The 17,164-nt window shown below is 39.0% G+C and overlaps 1 protein-coding gene across 7 annotated transcripts in view; it reads right to left on the reverse strand.

Moving 5' to 3' along the window:
- LOC128689683 (cytochrome b-245 chaperone 1) overlaps positions 1–17,164 on the reverse strand; it is a 55,367-nt gene that overhangs the window by 17,422 nt on the left and 20,781 nt on the right. For 6 of the 7 annotated variants that reach the window (XM_053778052.2, XM_053778050.2, XM_053778055.2 and 3 more), the window contains 3 exons: positions 16,270–16,346; positions 15,461–15,609; positions 1,953–2,039 (listed from right to left, as the gene is read on the reverse strand). In XM_053778052.2, coding sequence (XP_053634027.1) covers positions 1,953–2,039; positions 15,461–15,609; positions 16,270–16,346 — 313 coding nt within the window. The remainder of the gene's footprint in view (positions 1–1,952; positions 2,040–15,460; positions 15,610–16,269; positions 16,347–17,164) is intronic. The other variant, XM_053778051.2, reaches the window with a different exon arrangement.

Here is a 17,164-nt window from a genome sequence, read left to right on the forward strand (position 1 = left end):
GAATGTGTCTACATTCCCAAGCAGTTCAACAGAAAGGAGCCTGAACTGTTTTTTAAAGCTTTTGTGTAGAGTCCATGTGTAAAAATACTCAGTATACTAAGCCCAGATTCATCAAGATGATAAAATAAATATGTTATCCCTGAGGGAGGTTCCAGTAGACTCCTGCTTCCCAGCCCAAACCAGTGGATTCTTCCCAGCCCAAACTCTCATTCATAACTGATCAATGTACATGCCTCTTAACCCTTTGACTGTCGCAACCCCCAATCCTGAAGTGTCTCTTGGTGTTACAAAATTTAAAAAAAAAAAAAAAAAAAAAAAATTCTTATGAAATGATAGAGAATCTTTTCCCGATTGTACTGACACCAAAAAAAACGAAATTTGATGGAAAACTGATGGAATTATGCTCTCGTGAAGTTAGCGACCTCGGCAATATTTGCAAATCGGCGATTTCGCTCACTTTGAGCCCTATTTTCGGCTAATTCCATTGTTCCAGTCGACCAAACTCATAGCTATTTCTTTAGAAGTCCATTTTTTCTATCGATTGAGTACAAGAAACTGCACATTTACCGATTTCAACTACCCAATAATGTGGTCAGAAATTTGCAATTTGGCCAATTTCACAAAAATTAAAAAATATGACAATTTCAAAATAAAGTCCAGAATGAACAATGCAGACATTCCTGGCTCTAAAATAACATTTTCTTTGTTCATCAGTCATGTCTCCAGGCCCCTCTGATATTACTCTTGCTTTCTATTTTGAATTTTTATTCAAACAAAAAATAGAAGACTTACTATTATGCAGACTACTGCAATACTGTAATAATTGTATAAATAACATCAACCCATTCCTGACTGCATATTAGAATGGCTAGTTGGACATTTATTCGACAATGACATCATTTGTTTACTTTTGAACATCGGCAAAAATCAAACATTTCCCCTACTTTGAGGTCCATTTCCAGGTTCTTTTTATAGTAAAATCAATCAAAATCACCTCTACATATTTCTATAATATGTTTTCCATTCTATCAAATGAGACCAAGAAAACGAGAATACAGCCATAAATACTATACAAAAATAGACCACAAAGTCGGCATTTTAATTAAAAAAAAAAACGGTTGGAGTTTTTTTTTCTCATTATGCACTGCGTGCTCCAGGATTTTTTTTATATGGTGCACACTGACCACACAGACCCATTCTCTCACATGTGGGCCTACCAGCTTTCTCCTGCTTGATTTGAAGCCGCTACATAAGGGGGATTACCAACAGATCCCTGGCAGTCTTCAAGCTGGCACTGGACAAGCACCTAAAGTCGGTTCCTGACCAGCCGGGCTGTGGCTCGTACGTTGGTTTGCGTGCAGCCAGCAGCAACAGCCTGGTTGATCAGGCTCTGATCCACCAGGAGGCCTGGTCACAGACTGGGCCGCGGGGGCGTTGACCCCCGGAACTCTCTCCAGGTAAACTCCAGGTAATACGTAAAACACGGTACCTCGTAAGACGTATATATACGGCCGCGACAGTCAAAGGGTTAATTAACATATAATTAAAGAAAAAAGTATGATAATTCTTGTTGACTGATATGAGCAAATGAAGCACAATAAATACTAAATATGAAAGTGCTGTACAATAATATACAATCTACACATCATCATCACTCTGGTCATGCCCAATGAACAATGATGATGATGATGACAGAACAGTGTTGATGAAATACAGTATGTGAATGCAAACAAACATCTATGTAGCTAGGGACATCTCAGTCTCTCACATTTTCTTATTGTGGTATACTGTACATTATTATTACATTCATAGGAGTACACAGTACCTGGGGAATGGGAGGTAATCAGATTCAGTCTCAGAAAGGAGATGTTAGCTTCATTTCCTTGGACAAAGAGCCCTTCACCAAGACAATGTAGTTATTGAATCCAAATAGTATACAGTTGATTACTCACCTCTTTTGTCCCACGCTGGTCTCGGAGATAAGAACCGTGCCTCCAGCTCTTAGTACCAATGCAACCTGATAGCCATCTTTGAGTCTGCTGAAAAAATGACTTTTTAAATATTTTACAGATTTTCTCAATACTTTATCTCAATGAATTATAATGGTTGAACACTATCTCTAACCAAAAAACCATTTACTGGGAGGCTCATTATAGTGTCCCGCAAACCTTTCTATACAGTACGTACTTAACGCACCCAATACACAGCTCTCGTTGACACTGCTTTCACCCACAAACTTTCTCATCTTATCCTTCCACCTTAATCTGAAATTTTCATGTGTATAAAATATTTTGTATTTTTCCTTTACTTTTATTTTTTTTACTTTTTTTTTTGTTTCTTTTGTACCAGTATTTCTATCTGGCATAAATGTTAGTTTTTGCTCTGCCTCATTAATTTATGTTTAAGTTTTCTATAATTCACCAGGACATTTTCAGTAATTGAGCAGGACTCTTAATTCCATTTCCATTTTTGCATTATTTTCCACTGATCTCTTTTTTTTTTATCTTCCTCACAGTTCTGGAAGTCATTTTTATACAGACTATAGTTTTGTGCACAGACTATAGTTTTATGCATGAAATTAGAATGCTCATGATCGTTTTTCAAGGAATAGTGAATTTATTAGTCACCGTGTCCCTGTCAATACCCCAACTGATGGTGTTAAATATATTAAAGCTGTTAGGTTGGATATTTGAGTTACAGCACATGGATTTAGTTTTAATGTACTTCAAAGAGGTTGTATTCCAAGCATAATGTATAGTACAGTATTTAAGACTTAGATGGTTCTGATTACATTAGTATAGCTCCTCAATGCTTGATTAAGATACCTACCAAAAAATTATATCTGAAATTGGCAAATAAGGACAATCATTACCTGAAAACAATATTGTATCAAATAACCAGCATGTAGAAACTGAAACGTATGGCAACATTTCAGTTTCCTACGTGCAGGCTATCTGTGTATTGTTCCAGTCATGGTACTTTGCCTTTTTACTCTTTAAGCATTCTTAAGCTATTGCATGAAAATAAAAATGGAAGAAAAAACACTATGAACCACTATTAGGTATTCCACCAAGGCCAAGTAAGGGATACATAATAAAAAGCACTGTACATGATTTTAAAGAAGCAGCTAATATTTATTTTATTCATTTTAATCAGGAGGAAGCATTAACCCAGAGGGGTCATATAGTCCTTGGGAATTGGCAGTATTCATGTTCAATCCATGGAAGGGAAGGATAAGTCCAGTTACATGGCTCAAAAGCCCCTCACCAACATCAAGGGAGCAACTAGCCAGAGAAATGTGGAGGACACAGAGAATAATCTCAATAAGTATAAGAATTAAAGGTGAATGATGTTCAGAAAAGAGTGGGTAGAGAGAGAGGTATAAGCAATGGTTGAAGAAGAAATGATGAGAAAAGATGGAGGGATTAATGTGACTTAGACTGAAATGCTGAAATCAGGTTTGGGAAAACTGAAATGGTTGGTGTATTTGTTCAGTACAGCATACAATTTTATAACAATGAAAAAAAAAAAGAGGGTACCTAACAAGACAGCATATGTAATTCCTATGAATAAGAATAAAATGCACAAGTAAATGTATGAAAGGTATAATTATAAAAAGCAGAAGAGGAGTTGTTGAGATGGCTTGGTTATGCAGCATATATACTAGCTTGGTTGATTAAGGTGTATGAATCTGGAGTGGATGGGAATTGTAGGGGATGTTTGAAGAAGGGTTGGAAGGAGGGTGTAAAGAGGTTTAGAAAGATGATGGCTTGAACATCCAGCAGGCATGTGTTACCTGTTTTATCAAGAGTCCTGATAAGTGGCTCATGCGATGAAGAGTGGGTGTGGTAATATCGAAGAGGGAATTCAAGGAAACCTGTTAGCTAAACTTGAGTTTGGAAAGTTGGGAGCATGGTGCCTGTACTTTAGTCAGTTGAAGATGTTATTGCTTGGTAGGTGACCAATGAGCTCTGAAAGCTATGCCCCTCAAGGAAGACAGTGAGGGAGCAAGTGATCATGATTGTGTTTTTGAGTCACTGTGCCTTAGTTGGAAATGGACAGTGTGTTGAAAAATGTTACATGCATTCTTCTGAAGGAGAATCTGTTGAGGTTCCAGACACTATCATTTTTGCCAACCTTTGCACATGCTGTTGTTATCCTGTTGACATGAGATTCTGGTGATTAACTCCATATTATGTCTACTTCTAGACCCCTCCCATTCTGATTCCAAACGATGAATTACTAGTTTTCTTTCTCCTCCCATCTTCATCATCTTACCCTTTTCAAAGTTGAACTTGAATAAGCTTCTACTGAACCAGTCTTGCAGCCTGTCTGTGTCCCCGCAGCTTTTTATACTCTCCTTCCATTTTTTCTTCTCATGAGCTTTACATCATCTGCAAACATCAACAGGCAGAAATCAATGTCTCCAGGTAGATCGTTAACATATATCACAGCAGGAGAAGGCGAAGATGAGTTTGAGTATTGCACTTTATCTACTTGTACTGAGAGAAGTAGAGATATACTTATGGTGTCCAGTCTCCAATAATTATCATATAGCATTTTAAGTCACTGGTAACTGCAGCACACACTACCACTTTATTTATGAAGAAATACTTATTAAGACCTATCTGCAACACTTTCATAAATAAAAGTTATCGCCTCTTGTTCTACGTGTACTCACCAACTTCTGATTACCTCTTAGCAGAGCCACACTCTGGTTTTCGTCTTTAATCCTTAGTTTATTATAGAAAAACATTGTTTGTTACAGTACATGTAACCTACAGTACCTTTCCTTGGATCCCATTCCAGTTATCTCTTGCAATATTTGCTTTCGTGTTCTTTTTCACCCACTTGTGTTCAGAGATTCAGCTCCTACCACAAATATTGATGTAATTGCCTGTGAATATATGTAAAGTACTTGTTTGGTGAAGTGTCCCAAGCTCCATGGGCGATGCTGTATTTTCATTTGTATTTGTACATGGAGTCAGAGTTACTGTTGTATATCTTTCCCTAGTGCATTCCAGTAATACACCACCCTAAACTGATGATGTTCTTTCATACAGGTATTTTGCTCACTTTGGTTATTAACTTCCATCCACTTTTCCTCATCCAGCTCCAAGCCTTCTAGTTTATATGTCCAATTTTAAATACAGTATTGTACTTCCAGGTAAAAACTAAGAATACTGTACTCAGTTCATCCTGAACAATGTAGTCATGTCCTTTCTGTTCTTTTAAGCATCCGCTGTTGTGGAATACAGTTCAAGCTTGTGCTCATAATGATCAAATTATTAGAACTTCTTGAACTTAAATGTTTGGAGGGATGTGAATTTCATGCTGATGCCATATACAATAACGAGCCTCACATAGGTATATACATATGCACTTGATCATATTCTTTTTATGTTGGCATCAATGACATGTTCTGTGCTTGCCTGTCCCCTTTCTTGAATAATGATACTGCCCTACATTTGAAGTTTTAAACATTCTGGTATCTCTCCTGCTACTTATATTTTATTGTTACCTTATTCTTACAGTAGCTTGCTCCAGGCTCTGCCTTCTATTACTGTATCCAGTAAAGATTTTTATTTTTATTTTTATTTTGATTGCTTTCCACATATCCAACTCATTTAGTAGGAGTATTATTATTATTATCATTATCATTATTACAGTATTTATTACAATTTTTTACCACATCAACCAAATATCATCAAGGTAATGTTACCAAAAAAACAAGAAACATTCATTATTCATTCAGCATCCCAGCTCCCACTCCTTCAGAGTATGTACAGGCATTGTACTTTCTCCTCCAGGAATCAAGTCAAGCCAGCCAGTTTCCCCAAATCTCTTCATAAATGTTACTCTGTTCACCCTCCAACAGCATGTCAAATCCTTAAAACTACTTGTCTTTGCTCATCCTGATTGCAGACACACAAACCTGCTGGATGCTTAAGTCCCTCCCATTTCAAACTTGTTTCATATCCTTTCTGGGATGGCTCCTTTTCCATCTTCCTTCTGCCCGAGATTTATACACTAATCTTGGTCATCTTATTTTGCTCTATCTTCTTTAACCCCTTCAGGGTCCAAGGCCAAAATCTGAAGTGGTGCTCCAGTGTCCAAGAAATTTTGAAAAAAAAAAAAAATGATTTTTTCTTACAGAATTAAAGAGCATATTTTTGTGAAGGTAATAAGACAAAAAAAAAGAATTTCTGATCAGTACTTACCGAGATACAGTGCCAAGAAGTTTGTCCAAAATGATGTGGTGGCGGCAACATCGACGAATTCCACATACGTGCATTACATTATTTAGCGGTTTTTATAGTTTTTTCTTTTCCTTTCCAATTTTTTTCTTTTCCTACTAACATTTGGGGCCTGAGAGACCAATACTGTATATAATATATATGTATAAACTCACTGTATTGAACACAATAACCGCACTAAAGTTATTATCATATTATTGTTTACCACTGTTGTTTATTACAATAAACATGCACAAATCTTGTATAATACTAATGTTCTATCATATATTTACACATTTACAATCACTGGACATGGTTTTAGAACTGCTGGAGCTTGTGGAACTCCTTGAAACAAGGCACCATGCACAGAGGCACCTTACATTCCTCACACATAAACCGAGTGTCTTTGCGTCTTTGTTGCCGTCGTTTTGTTTGTGCACAGACGATGCATCTCTTCTGAGCAAATTTCTTCTGAGTTGAAGGAAGCTGTATTATGAAATGATCACCTTCCCTCCTCAAATGCTTGGGTATATCCTGAATAATTCGAGGACCTTGTTGTATAGCAGGTGTTCTTACGTGGTACTTCATTATGAGTTGTCTGACAACAGACAAACAAAATTCACCATACGGTGGTCTGTTGCCAGTCTTTATTTGGTACATATTATATGCATTGAGCATTGCAATGTCCATGAGATGGAAGAAAAGTTTCATGTACCGCTTGTAACTCTTACGAACACAGTCAACAAAACCAATCTGCATGTCACATTTGTCAACCAAGCGCATGTTTTGTGTATAATCAATCACTGTCACTGGTTTTCGAATACGTTCATTAGTCACTCGATCAACTTTGCCACTGTCTTGCATTTCATTACGGTGAATGGTTGTCAACAATGTGACATCTCGTTTGTCATGCCACCGTAATGCCATGATGTCATTGGCAGTAAACACCTGCATGTCATCACCACGAGCACCTGCGTTGAGCCTGGGCATATGTTTACGATTAGAACGCACTGTGCCACACACATCTGTCTTGTTCACTCGCATGAAATCACTGAGTAATGGGCTTGTGTACCAGTTATCGGTATATAATGTATGCCCCTTACCAAGATAAGGTGCCATCATGTTTCTCACTACGTCATCTGAGATACCCAATAACATCTTGGTATCTTTCAATGTTTTACTTCCCGTGTATACAACAATATCCAACACCAGGCCACTGTCACAGTCACAGAGTACAAACAGTTTTATACCAAAGCGTTTCCTCTTGCTCGGTATATACTGCTTGAATGACAGTCTACCTTTGAACAAAATCAAAGACTCGTCAATTACAACATTCTTGAATGGATAAAAGTATATGCTGAACTTTTGTTTGAGATACATGAAAACATTTCTAATCTTATATAACCTGTCACTTCTGTCAGGCCTGGTTTTGTCAGAGAAGTGCAACATACGTAAGAGTAAGATAAACCTGTTCACTGGGATGATTTCACTGAAGACCGGGGTAGAAATTAGCCGAACTGTGGACCAGTATGCTTTTATATTATGCTTATAGACATGAAGCATAAGCATTATTGTTGCAAAAAGCAAATACATTTCTGCAACAGTCATCTCTTTCCACCTGTGTAGTCTTGACTGTGGTGATATGATCGTATTTGCCATGGTGTACTCAAAATACTTATTACTTTCCCTGCCAATGGTTTCCATCAATGGCTGGTCAAAGAATAATTCAAAGAGTTCCAGTTCATTGGCCGTGGTTCCAAGGGGACAAGTAGGTAGAATTCCACTTTGAGAGTCATCAAAGTGGTGAGGCTTGGGAACAAAATTGGGATTTTGCTGCCAATCCCACATACGGTTTGCTGGTGGATACTGGACATCATAGGCTGGTTGTGCGGGTGGTTGTGGTTGTGGTGGGCTGGTGGCTGACGCTCCGCTTTGTCCTTGAACTGACGAGTCAGCAGCGTGGGTCCCAGCGTGGCCTGGTGAGTCACACATGGTGGTGCCACTACCATCACCACTACCACCATCCACTGATGCCTGTGGTCTATCCATGCCAAGTGTAGCCACATCATCCTCACTATCACTACCTAAAACTGGTGTAGGGCCACGGGATGTACTCCGGGATGTACTCCGTCCCCTGGGCACAGCATAGGGTACACTACTCGAGTGCATGCGGTGGCGAACATACCGACGCTTCACTGGTGAATATGATTCCTCACTATCACTACTCGAATGATCGTCGAGCACAATAAAATCACAATCCACGTCACTATCATCATCATTACTGAAGTCAGAGGCCTGGCCACGCAAAAATATTAGTTTTCTCTTGCATTGAGGCACAACCGACTGTGAGTCACGAGTGCCCACACCAGAGGTAGAAGGTTGAGGATCGTCAGGGTTTTCTGCACTATTATCGATATCCTGGTCATTCCTTTCGGTCACTAACTGATCAAAGCCATAGAATTTGTCTTCATTTCCACTTCCATCAGTGTCAGAACTATCAGATAGGAAGAGGAGAGTCCCAATTTTCCGGCGAGTGAGAGCTGACTTGCGACGACGCATGGTGAACAAGGGTAACTGAGCGGGCGTTCCCACAATGCTATGCAGGCGCCTAGATTTTTTGTTTATGGCGCACACCCACCACGCAGACCCGTTCTCTCACATGTAGGCCTATGAGCGCTTTCGCGCTAAATTTGACGGCGCTAGAATTTTGGTGTAGATCTACGGATTGGACACTCAACATAAACTCGTAGATCTATAGGACGGACCCTGAAAGGGTTAAATGCCTAAACCCCCTCAACAGTGCTTCCTTTGCTTTCTTGAGAAAACTTATCTTGTCCCACAGTTTTCAAATTTTTTTATTATTATTATTATCACACTGGCCGATTCCCACCAAGGCAGGGTGGCCCGAAAAAGAAAAACTTTCACCATCATTCACTCCATCACTGTCTTGCCAGAAGGGTGCTTTACACTACAGTTTTTAAACTGCAACATTAACACCCCTCCTTCAGAGTGCAGGCACTGTACTTCCCATCTCCAGGACTCAAGTCCGGCCTGCCGGTTTCCCTGAACCCCTTCATAAATGTTACTTTGCTCACACTCCAACAGCATGTCAAGTTTTCAAATTTCTATGCACCAATTTTTTGGGGGCAAAAGTTCACATCATACACTGCTCACAGACATGATATCTCTACTGATCCTTGAGCCCTCCTTGCTGCAATATTTAAAACCCATGCCTCACACCCCTTTAATTATTATGTTTCATTATTATTATTATTATACTTAGGAGAAGTACTAAACCCATAGGGTCATTCAGTGCCTGAGAAATAGGAGGTAATCAGTTTCAATTTATTGAATTTAGAGCCCCTCACAACATAAATAAACCTCTCTTTGAAGTTAGGTATATAATTAACTCATCTTAGTCACTGTTATGTGCTTCAGTAACCCTTGGGGTTGAACTTGTTACATTTCTGGCAGGTGTTGTAGTCCACTAATAAATAAAGTAGTACCTTCAAGAACTTTTTAGAGTTCATCAGACAATTTTCTTGTAATTATGTGAGAGCTGTGGAATTACTTGGGCAGAATCTTTGCTTTTGCAACGTTATTTTCATATTACCGCTCTGCTTCCGTTTAGATTTTAATACAATATTCCAGTACTTTATTTACTCCAAGAACTACTGCTCAGTTCAGTTTGCTATCATTCTCTTTGTTTTGTATTTTTTTCCTTTTGGTTTTACTTCTTGAACTGTCTGTTGAACTGTTACTGCAACTTTCCTTCTTGACCCTTTGAACTGTAATGAACCTCTTTGTGACTTCTATGAATATTCATACATAAAAAGTTTGAAGAGAGACAGATCCTTAAACATGAGTAAGCTACAGAGCTCAATTTTAGCAGAAAGTTTCAATTATGACTATGCATGTGCTGTAAATTTCAAAATCAACGCATAGAGGAATTCTCAAGTTATCCATAACATTATATATAAACAAATAATCAATAACTCTCATAAGGTATTTCTTCCACGGAAGCTTACCAAAAATATGTCATCAGTCATAAGTTTCCGGTGGCTACAGCTTCAAGTACAGGTGCTGCAGCAGCCTAAATGGAGCTTACCTGGAGAGAGTTCCAGGGGTCAACGCCCCCACGGCCCGGTCTGTGACCAGGCCTCCTGGTGGATCAGAGCCTGATCAACCAGGCTGTTACTGCTGGCTGCACGCAATCCAACGTACGAGCACAGCCCGGCTGGTCAGGTACCAACTTTAGGTGCTTGTCCAGTGCCTGCTTGAAGACAGCCAGGGGTCTATTGGTAATCCCCCTTATGTATGCTGGGAGGCAGTTGAACAGTCTCGGGCCCCTGACACTTATTGTAATGTCTCTTAACATGCTAGTGACACTCCTGTTTTTCATTGGGGGGATGTTGCATCATCTGCTGAGTCTTTTGCTTTCGTTGTGAGTGATTTTCGTGTGCAAGTTCGGTACTAGTCCCTCTAGGATTTTCCAGGTATATATAATCATGTATCTCTCCCGCCTGTGTTCCAGGGAGTACAGGTTCAGGAATTTCAAGCGCTCCCAGTAATTGAGGTGTTTTATCTCCATTATGCGCGCTGTGAAGGTTCTCTGTACATTTTCTAGGTCAGTAATTTCACCTGCCTTGAAAGGTGCTGTTAATGTGCAGCAATATTCCAGCCTAGATAGAACAAGCAACCTGAAGAGTGTCATCATGGGCTTGGCATCCCTAGTTTTGAAGGTTCTCATTATCCATCCTGTCATTTTTCTAGCAGATGCGATTGATACAATGTTATGGTCCTTGAAGGTGAGATCCTCCGACATGATCACTCCCAGGTCTTTGACGTTGGTGTTTCGCTCTATTTCGCTCTAACTAATCTGATCTTTATTTATAAGCCCTAGTTAGCCCAAGAGCATGTTCTTCATGATTTGGATGGGCTGCTGTTGTGGTCAGATGGGTGGTGCACATGATTCAGTATAGTGTGGGGGATAATGGAAAGGGAAAGTTATCTTGGTATTTGTAGACTGGGTGGTATAAAATCTGGGAATAATGAATGTAAAGGGGACTTAGGAGCCCTGGTTGTCAGTCATCTGAGATCAGTGTAGCTGTGCCTGGATTTGCAAAGTGGAGGTCATGGATTGCATGGATATGTATCCAGATGGTTAAGTAGTGGGGTTGCAGATATATGTCATGGCTTGAAATCATTAGTGAGGCATCATTTAAACATAACAGTGAAAGGTCTGGTCTCTAAATTATAGAAGGAACATTGTAAAGTTGAAGTACATAGTGAAAGATGACAAGGTTGGCCCTTGTATTGGGAGTCTTTCCTGTGAAAATGAGTTGAGAGTATTGAATCTACACCCTCTTTTAAGGCATAGAGCAAAATAAAATATGATTAAGGCAAATAGATTTAAGCCAGATAAAAATCAAATGCAATAAAAATAAGGTGCTGAAGACATCTATTCATAATTCAAAATGCATTCAAAGTGGATAAATTCAGATGTAGAAACTAGTATATAGCCAAGCACCATTGAATAGTCAAATGAATTATGGGTGAGTGAAACAAAGTGCCAAGTAGGATGATTAAGCAAATACCTTGGGTAGCATTAAGGCAGAACTGGACACATACATGAGCAGGAATGAATGTCAGATTTAGAACTGTTTAATATGGATCAATAGGTCTACTGCATAATGCACATTTTTCTTAAGGTAGTAGGTTGGTAGACAGCAACCATTCGAGGAGGTACTACTGTCCTACCAAGCGAGTGTAAAAAGGTAGTCTGCATTTCTTTTATATGATGGTAGGATTGCTGGTGTCTTTTTTCTCTCATAAACATGCACGATTTCAGGTATGTCTTGCTACTTCTACTTACATTTAGGTCACACTACACGTACATGTACTACACATTTATGTATACAGTACACACACGTCTGAGTTTTCTTTGATTTTATCTTAATAGTTCTTGTTCTTATTGCTTTTCCTTTCATATCCATGGGGAAGTGGAATAAGAATCTTTCCTAAATAAGCCATGTGTGTTGTAAAAGTCAACTAAAATGCCGGGAACAATGGGCTAGTAGCCCCTTTTCCCGTATAGTTTACTAAAAAGAAAAAGAAGAAAACCGTCAAAGTGGGATGTTTGAACGTATGTGGATGTTGTGCAAATGATAAGAAAGAGATGATTGTGGATGTTATGAGAGGAGGGAGATTAATTTTGGAAAATGTTGAGTAAGTGCATGGGGAGTTTTGAACCAAGTGAGAGAGTACTTGTGGTTAGGAATCTCAATGCTAAAGTAGGCAAAAATGTTGTAGGTAAATTTGGGGTGCCAGGGGTAAATGAAAATGGGAACCCTTTAATTGAGCTATGTGTAGAAAGAGGTTTTGTAATAAGTAATATGTACATACTTTATGAAAAAGAGGATTAATAAGTATACAAGGTATGATATAGCAGGTAATGAAAACAGTTTGTTAGATTATGTATTGGTGGATAAACAGTTGATGGGTAGGCTTCAGGATGTACATGTTTATAGAGAGGCAATGGATATACCGGATCATTATTTAGTTATAGCTACAGTTAGAGGTAGATGGGACAAGAGGAAAAATGGCAACAGCAAGTAAGAGAGAGTATATCAACTAAGGGAGGAGGAAGTTAGGGCGAGACATAAGCAACTATTGGCAGAAAGGTGAACTATTGCAAGTATGAATAGTGGGGAGGAAAGGGCTTGAAGAGGACTGTGATAGTTTTAAAAATGCAGTATTAGAATGTGGGGCAGAAGTTTGTGGCTATAGGAGGGTGGGTGCAGGAGGAAAGAGGAGTGATTGGTGGAATGACGAAGGGTGTGATAAAAGAGAAAAAGATAGCTTATGAGAGGCTTCTTACAAAGCACAAGTGTTATAAGAAGAACAGAATATATGGAGAGTAAAAGAAAAGTGAAGAGTGGTGAGAAAGTGCAAAAGGAGGCACTGTCAAGAAATTTTGCTGAAAATAAGTGAAAATTTTGGAGTGAGATAAATAAGTTGAGAAAGCCTAGGGAACGACCGGATTTGTCAGTTAAAAATAGAGTAGGGGAGTTAGTTGAAAGGGAACTGGAGGTATTGGGTAGATGGCTGGAATATTTTGAGGAACTTTTAAATGTCAATGAAGTAAGGGAGGTGGAAATTTCATGCACTGGCCAGGAAGGTATAACATCTTTTAGGAGTGAAGAAGAGCAGGATGTGAGTGTGGGGGAAGTGCCTGAGGCATTACGTAGAGTGAAAAGGGGTAAGGCAGCTGAAACTGATTGGATCATGACAGAAATGTTAAAAACAGGGGGGATATAGTGTTGGAATGGTTGGTATTTTTGTTTAATAAATGTATGAAAGAGGGGAAGGTACCTAGGGATTGGCAGAGAGCATGTCTAGTTCCTTTATACAAAGGGAAGGGGGACAAGAGAGATTGTAAAAATTACAGGGGAATAAGTTCACTGAGTATACCAGGAAAAGTGTACAGTAGGATTATTATTGAAAGAATTAGAGGTAAGACAGAGAGCAGGATTGCAGATGCACATGGAGGTTTTAGAGTGGGTAGGGGATGTGTCGATCAAGCGTTTACATTGAAGTGTACATGTGAACAGTATTTAGATAAAGGTAAGGAAGTTTTCATTGCATTTATGAATTTAGAAAAGGCATATGATAGGGAGGGGGTAAAGGAGGTTTTGTGTGCGAGGGGCTTGGACTTCCAGCAAGCGTGCATGAGCGTATTTGATAGGAGTGAATGGAGACAAATGGTTTTTAATACTTGATGTGCTGTTGGAGTGTAAGTAAAGTAACATTTATGAAGGGATTCAGGGAAACCGGCAGGCCGGACTTTAGTCCTGGAGATGGGAAGCACAGTGTCTACACACTGAAGGAGGGGTGTTAATGTTGCAGTTTTACAACTCTAGTGTAAAGCACCCCTCTGGCAAGACAATGATGGAGTGAATGATGATGAAAGTTTTTCTTTTTCGGGCCACCCTGCCTTGGTGGGAATCGGCCGATGTGTTAACCCTTACAGGGTTTCCGACGTACTAGTACGACTTACGCACCAGGGTTATTGACGTACTAGTATGCCTAAATTCTAGCGCCTTCAAAAAAAAACACACACACACACACACACACAGTTAACTTTATTAGGTATACCTGTACATTTGCTTGTTAATGCAAATATCTAATCACACAATCATGTGGCAGCACCTCAATGCGTAAAAGCATGCAGATATGGTCAAGAGGTTTACTTGTTCAGGCTAAACATCAGAATAGGGAACAAATGTAATCTACGTGACTGTGGCTGTAGAATAATTGTTGGTGCCAGATGGGGTAGACTGAGTATTTTGGAAAGTGATCTCGGATTTTCAGGCAGAATAGTATCTAGGATTTACAGAGAATAGTGTGAAAACACAAATCATTAAGCAAGTGGAGTTTCTGTGGGCAAAAATGCCTTGACAATGTGGGAGATCAGAAAAGAATGGCCATACTTGTTCAAACTGACAGGAAGATGACAGTAACTTAAATAACTATGCGTTACAACAGTGCTATGCAGAAGAACATCTCTGAGTGCACAACACATCAAACCTCGAAATGGACTGGCTACAGCAACTGAAAACCACACTGGGTTCCACTCCAGTATGCTAAGAGCAGAAACTGAGGCTACATTAGGCACAGGCTCACCAAAGCTGACCCAATGAAGATTGAAAAAACGTTGATGGGTCTGACAAATTGCAATTTGTTGCAACATGAAGATTTTAGGGTCAGAACCTGATGAAAACTTCTGGAATATGGCTGAACAAGAGATTCACAGTATGAATGTACAGCCAACAAATCACAGCATCTGCATGATGCTAGCATGACAACATGGACCAGGATCTCTTCAGAAATGTTTCCAACACCTTACTGAATCCAAGCCATGAAGAATTCAGGCTGTTCTGGGGGCAAAAGGGACCCCCCTACCAGTTCTAGAATGGTGTACTGAATAAAATGACCACCGAGTGTAGATATTACATATTAGAAGAACCCATAGTCCCATACAGCACATCAAGAAGACAAACTTAGATATAAAGGAACTACAGGGACAGCAAGATGTGTTGATTGTGTATTGCAACAAAACCCTGTTTCTTTACACAAGTTAGTCTTTAACCATATGAAAGCATGAAATTTGTATACAAAACTCTTTATGCATTTAAAAGTGAAATTCCCTCAATATAACTTACCGTCCACTGCCATGTACAACTCTCACTGCCATTATATTATTATTTTCAAGGATCAGTGTGTTGTGGTCAGCGCAACGCTTTGTTAACTGTTCAAACCAGTTGCGGCGTACCATAGTTACTTGACCTTTTGTCTTATCAAATACACAGTCCTGGAAAGAGAAAATATCAATACAAACGTGTAAACATATATACATAGATATGAAAAAAGACTGACTGTTCACAGTTATGAAAACTTAAATACTATATAACAAAGTGCCAGATTATTGTAAAGCCCTTAAAATACAGCATTTCAGGCAAATTTTAACATCAATTAGGTGTTAGTACTGTAATCTGTGATAAAATGTAAAAGACCTTGTGTATTCACAGATGAATCATTTATACAATATGAAATCCAGATAATTAACTTAATAGTAGATCAATTATTAGCAATTCATACAAAATAATGGATAAGTTTCTATTTAATTACTTAAAGCAGATGGATGAAAAGTTTGCTAAATGTTTCAATTTGATCCTGAAACTCATGCTGATTTCTAAACTCTGATAATTTATGTTTTAATACATGACAAATATACAGTACATGACAAATATACAGTACAGTATAGTCAAATGCAAGTTTATAAGAATTTCTTAAATCACAGGGCCCATGTATCACCCATTATTATTATTCTTATTTTCCCTGGGTAGTGCTAAATCCAAAGGGAGAATGAACAGCAATCAGATTCAATCCAAGAAAGAGAAGGGTAGATCCAATTCCTTGGTTCAAAAGCCCTTCACTGATATCAAGGTACCTCTCTCGAAGGAATACTTACCTCCCAGTCATCTAAGAATGTGAGTCCAAGAATCAGACAACCAGTTAAGTAAGCAATCTTCATGAGAATATGTTCATCTGCAAAAAAAAAAAAAAAATAAAAAAAAAATAAATAAATAAATAAATAGATAAATACATAAATAATAAAAATTATAAGAAATTTACAATGGCCAGAGTAATGAAGAACTAGATGCGTGTTAATCATTGTGCGATCCAAGAAAGGTATCCCCACATTCCTTAAGCCCAGCCTCTACCTCAGCATGTATGTACACTTTTTGTATGTATGCATGTGTATCTACATGTGCATATGCATAAGTACAGGTACTCCTCACTTAACAACCTACCTGTTTAATGACCGCTCGGATTTATGATCAGCTCTCCGACCAGTGTACTGTATGTGTATTTTACTTTTTTTGTTGTTTTTAACTCGTTCATTGTTGGTGCCGTAGTACTATGGCTTATGAGCCAGTGTTTTTGCCGTAGTACTATGACAAAATTCTAGAGGCTTCAAATATAGCAGGAGAAAGCTGGTTGACCTACATGTGAGAGAATGGGTCTGCGTGGTCAGTGTGCACAGTATAAAAAAAATCAGGGCACCTGCACTGCACTGTGGGAACGCCATTTCAGTAGTCCTCGTTTACCATGCCTTGCAGTAAGGAATGTCTCGCTCCCTAGCGAATCTGGGACTCTTCTCTTCCCAAGTGATAGTTTTAACACAGATGAAAGTGTCAGTGAAGATGAATTTCATGGTTTTGAGGAGTTTGTGACCAAAAGCAATGCCCAGGATACCAGATACAGATAGTGAAAAGGGAAGGCAGCTTGGGTGTTAGGGAAGGCAGCTTGGGTGGTGGGGAAGGCCGCTTGGATGGTAAGGAAGATGGTGTGGGTAGTTGGTG

This window comes from Cherax quadricarinatus, chromosome 22 (assembly GCF_038502225.1).
Source record: "Cherax quadricarinatus isolate ZL_2023a chromosome 22, ASM3850222v1, whole genome shotgun sequence".
NCBI lineage: Eukaryota > Metazoa > Arthropoda > Malacostraca > Decapoda > Parastacidae > Cherax > Cherax quadricarinatus.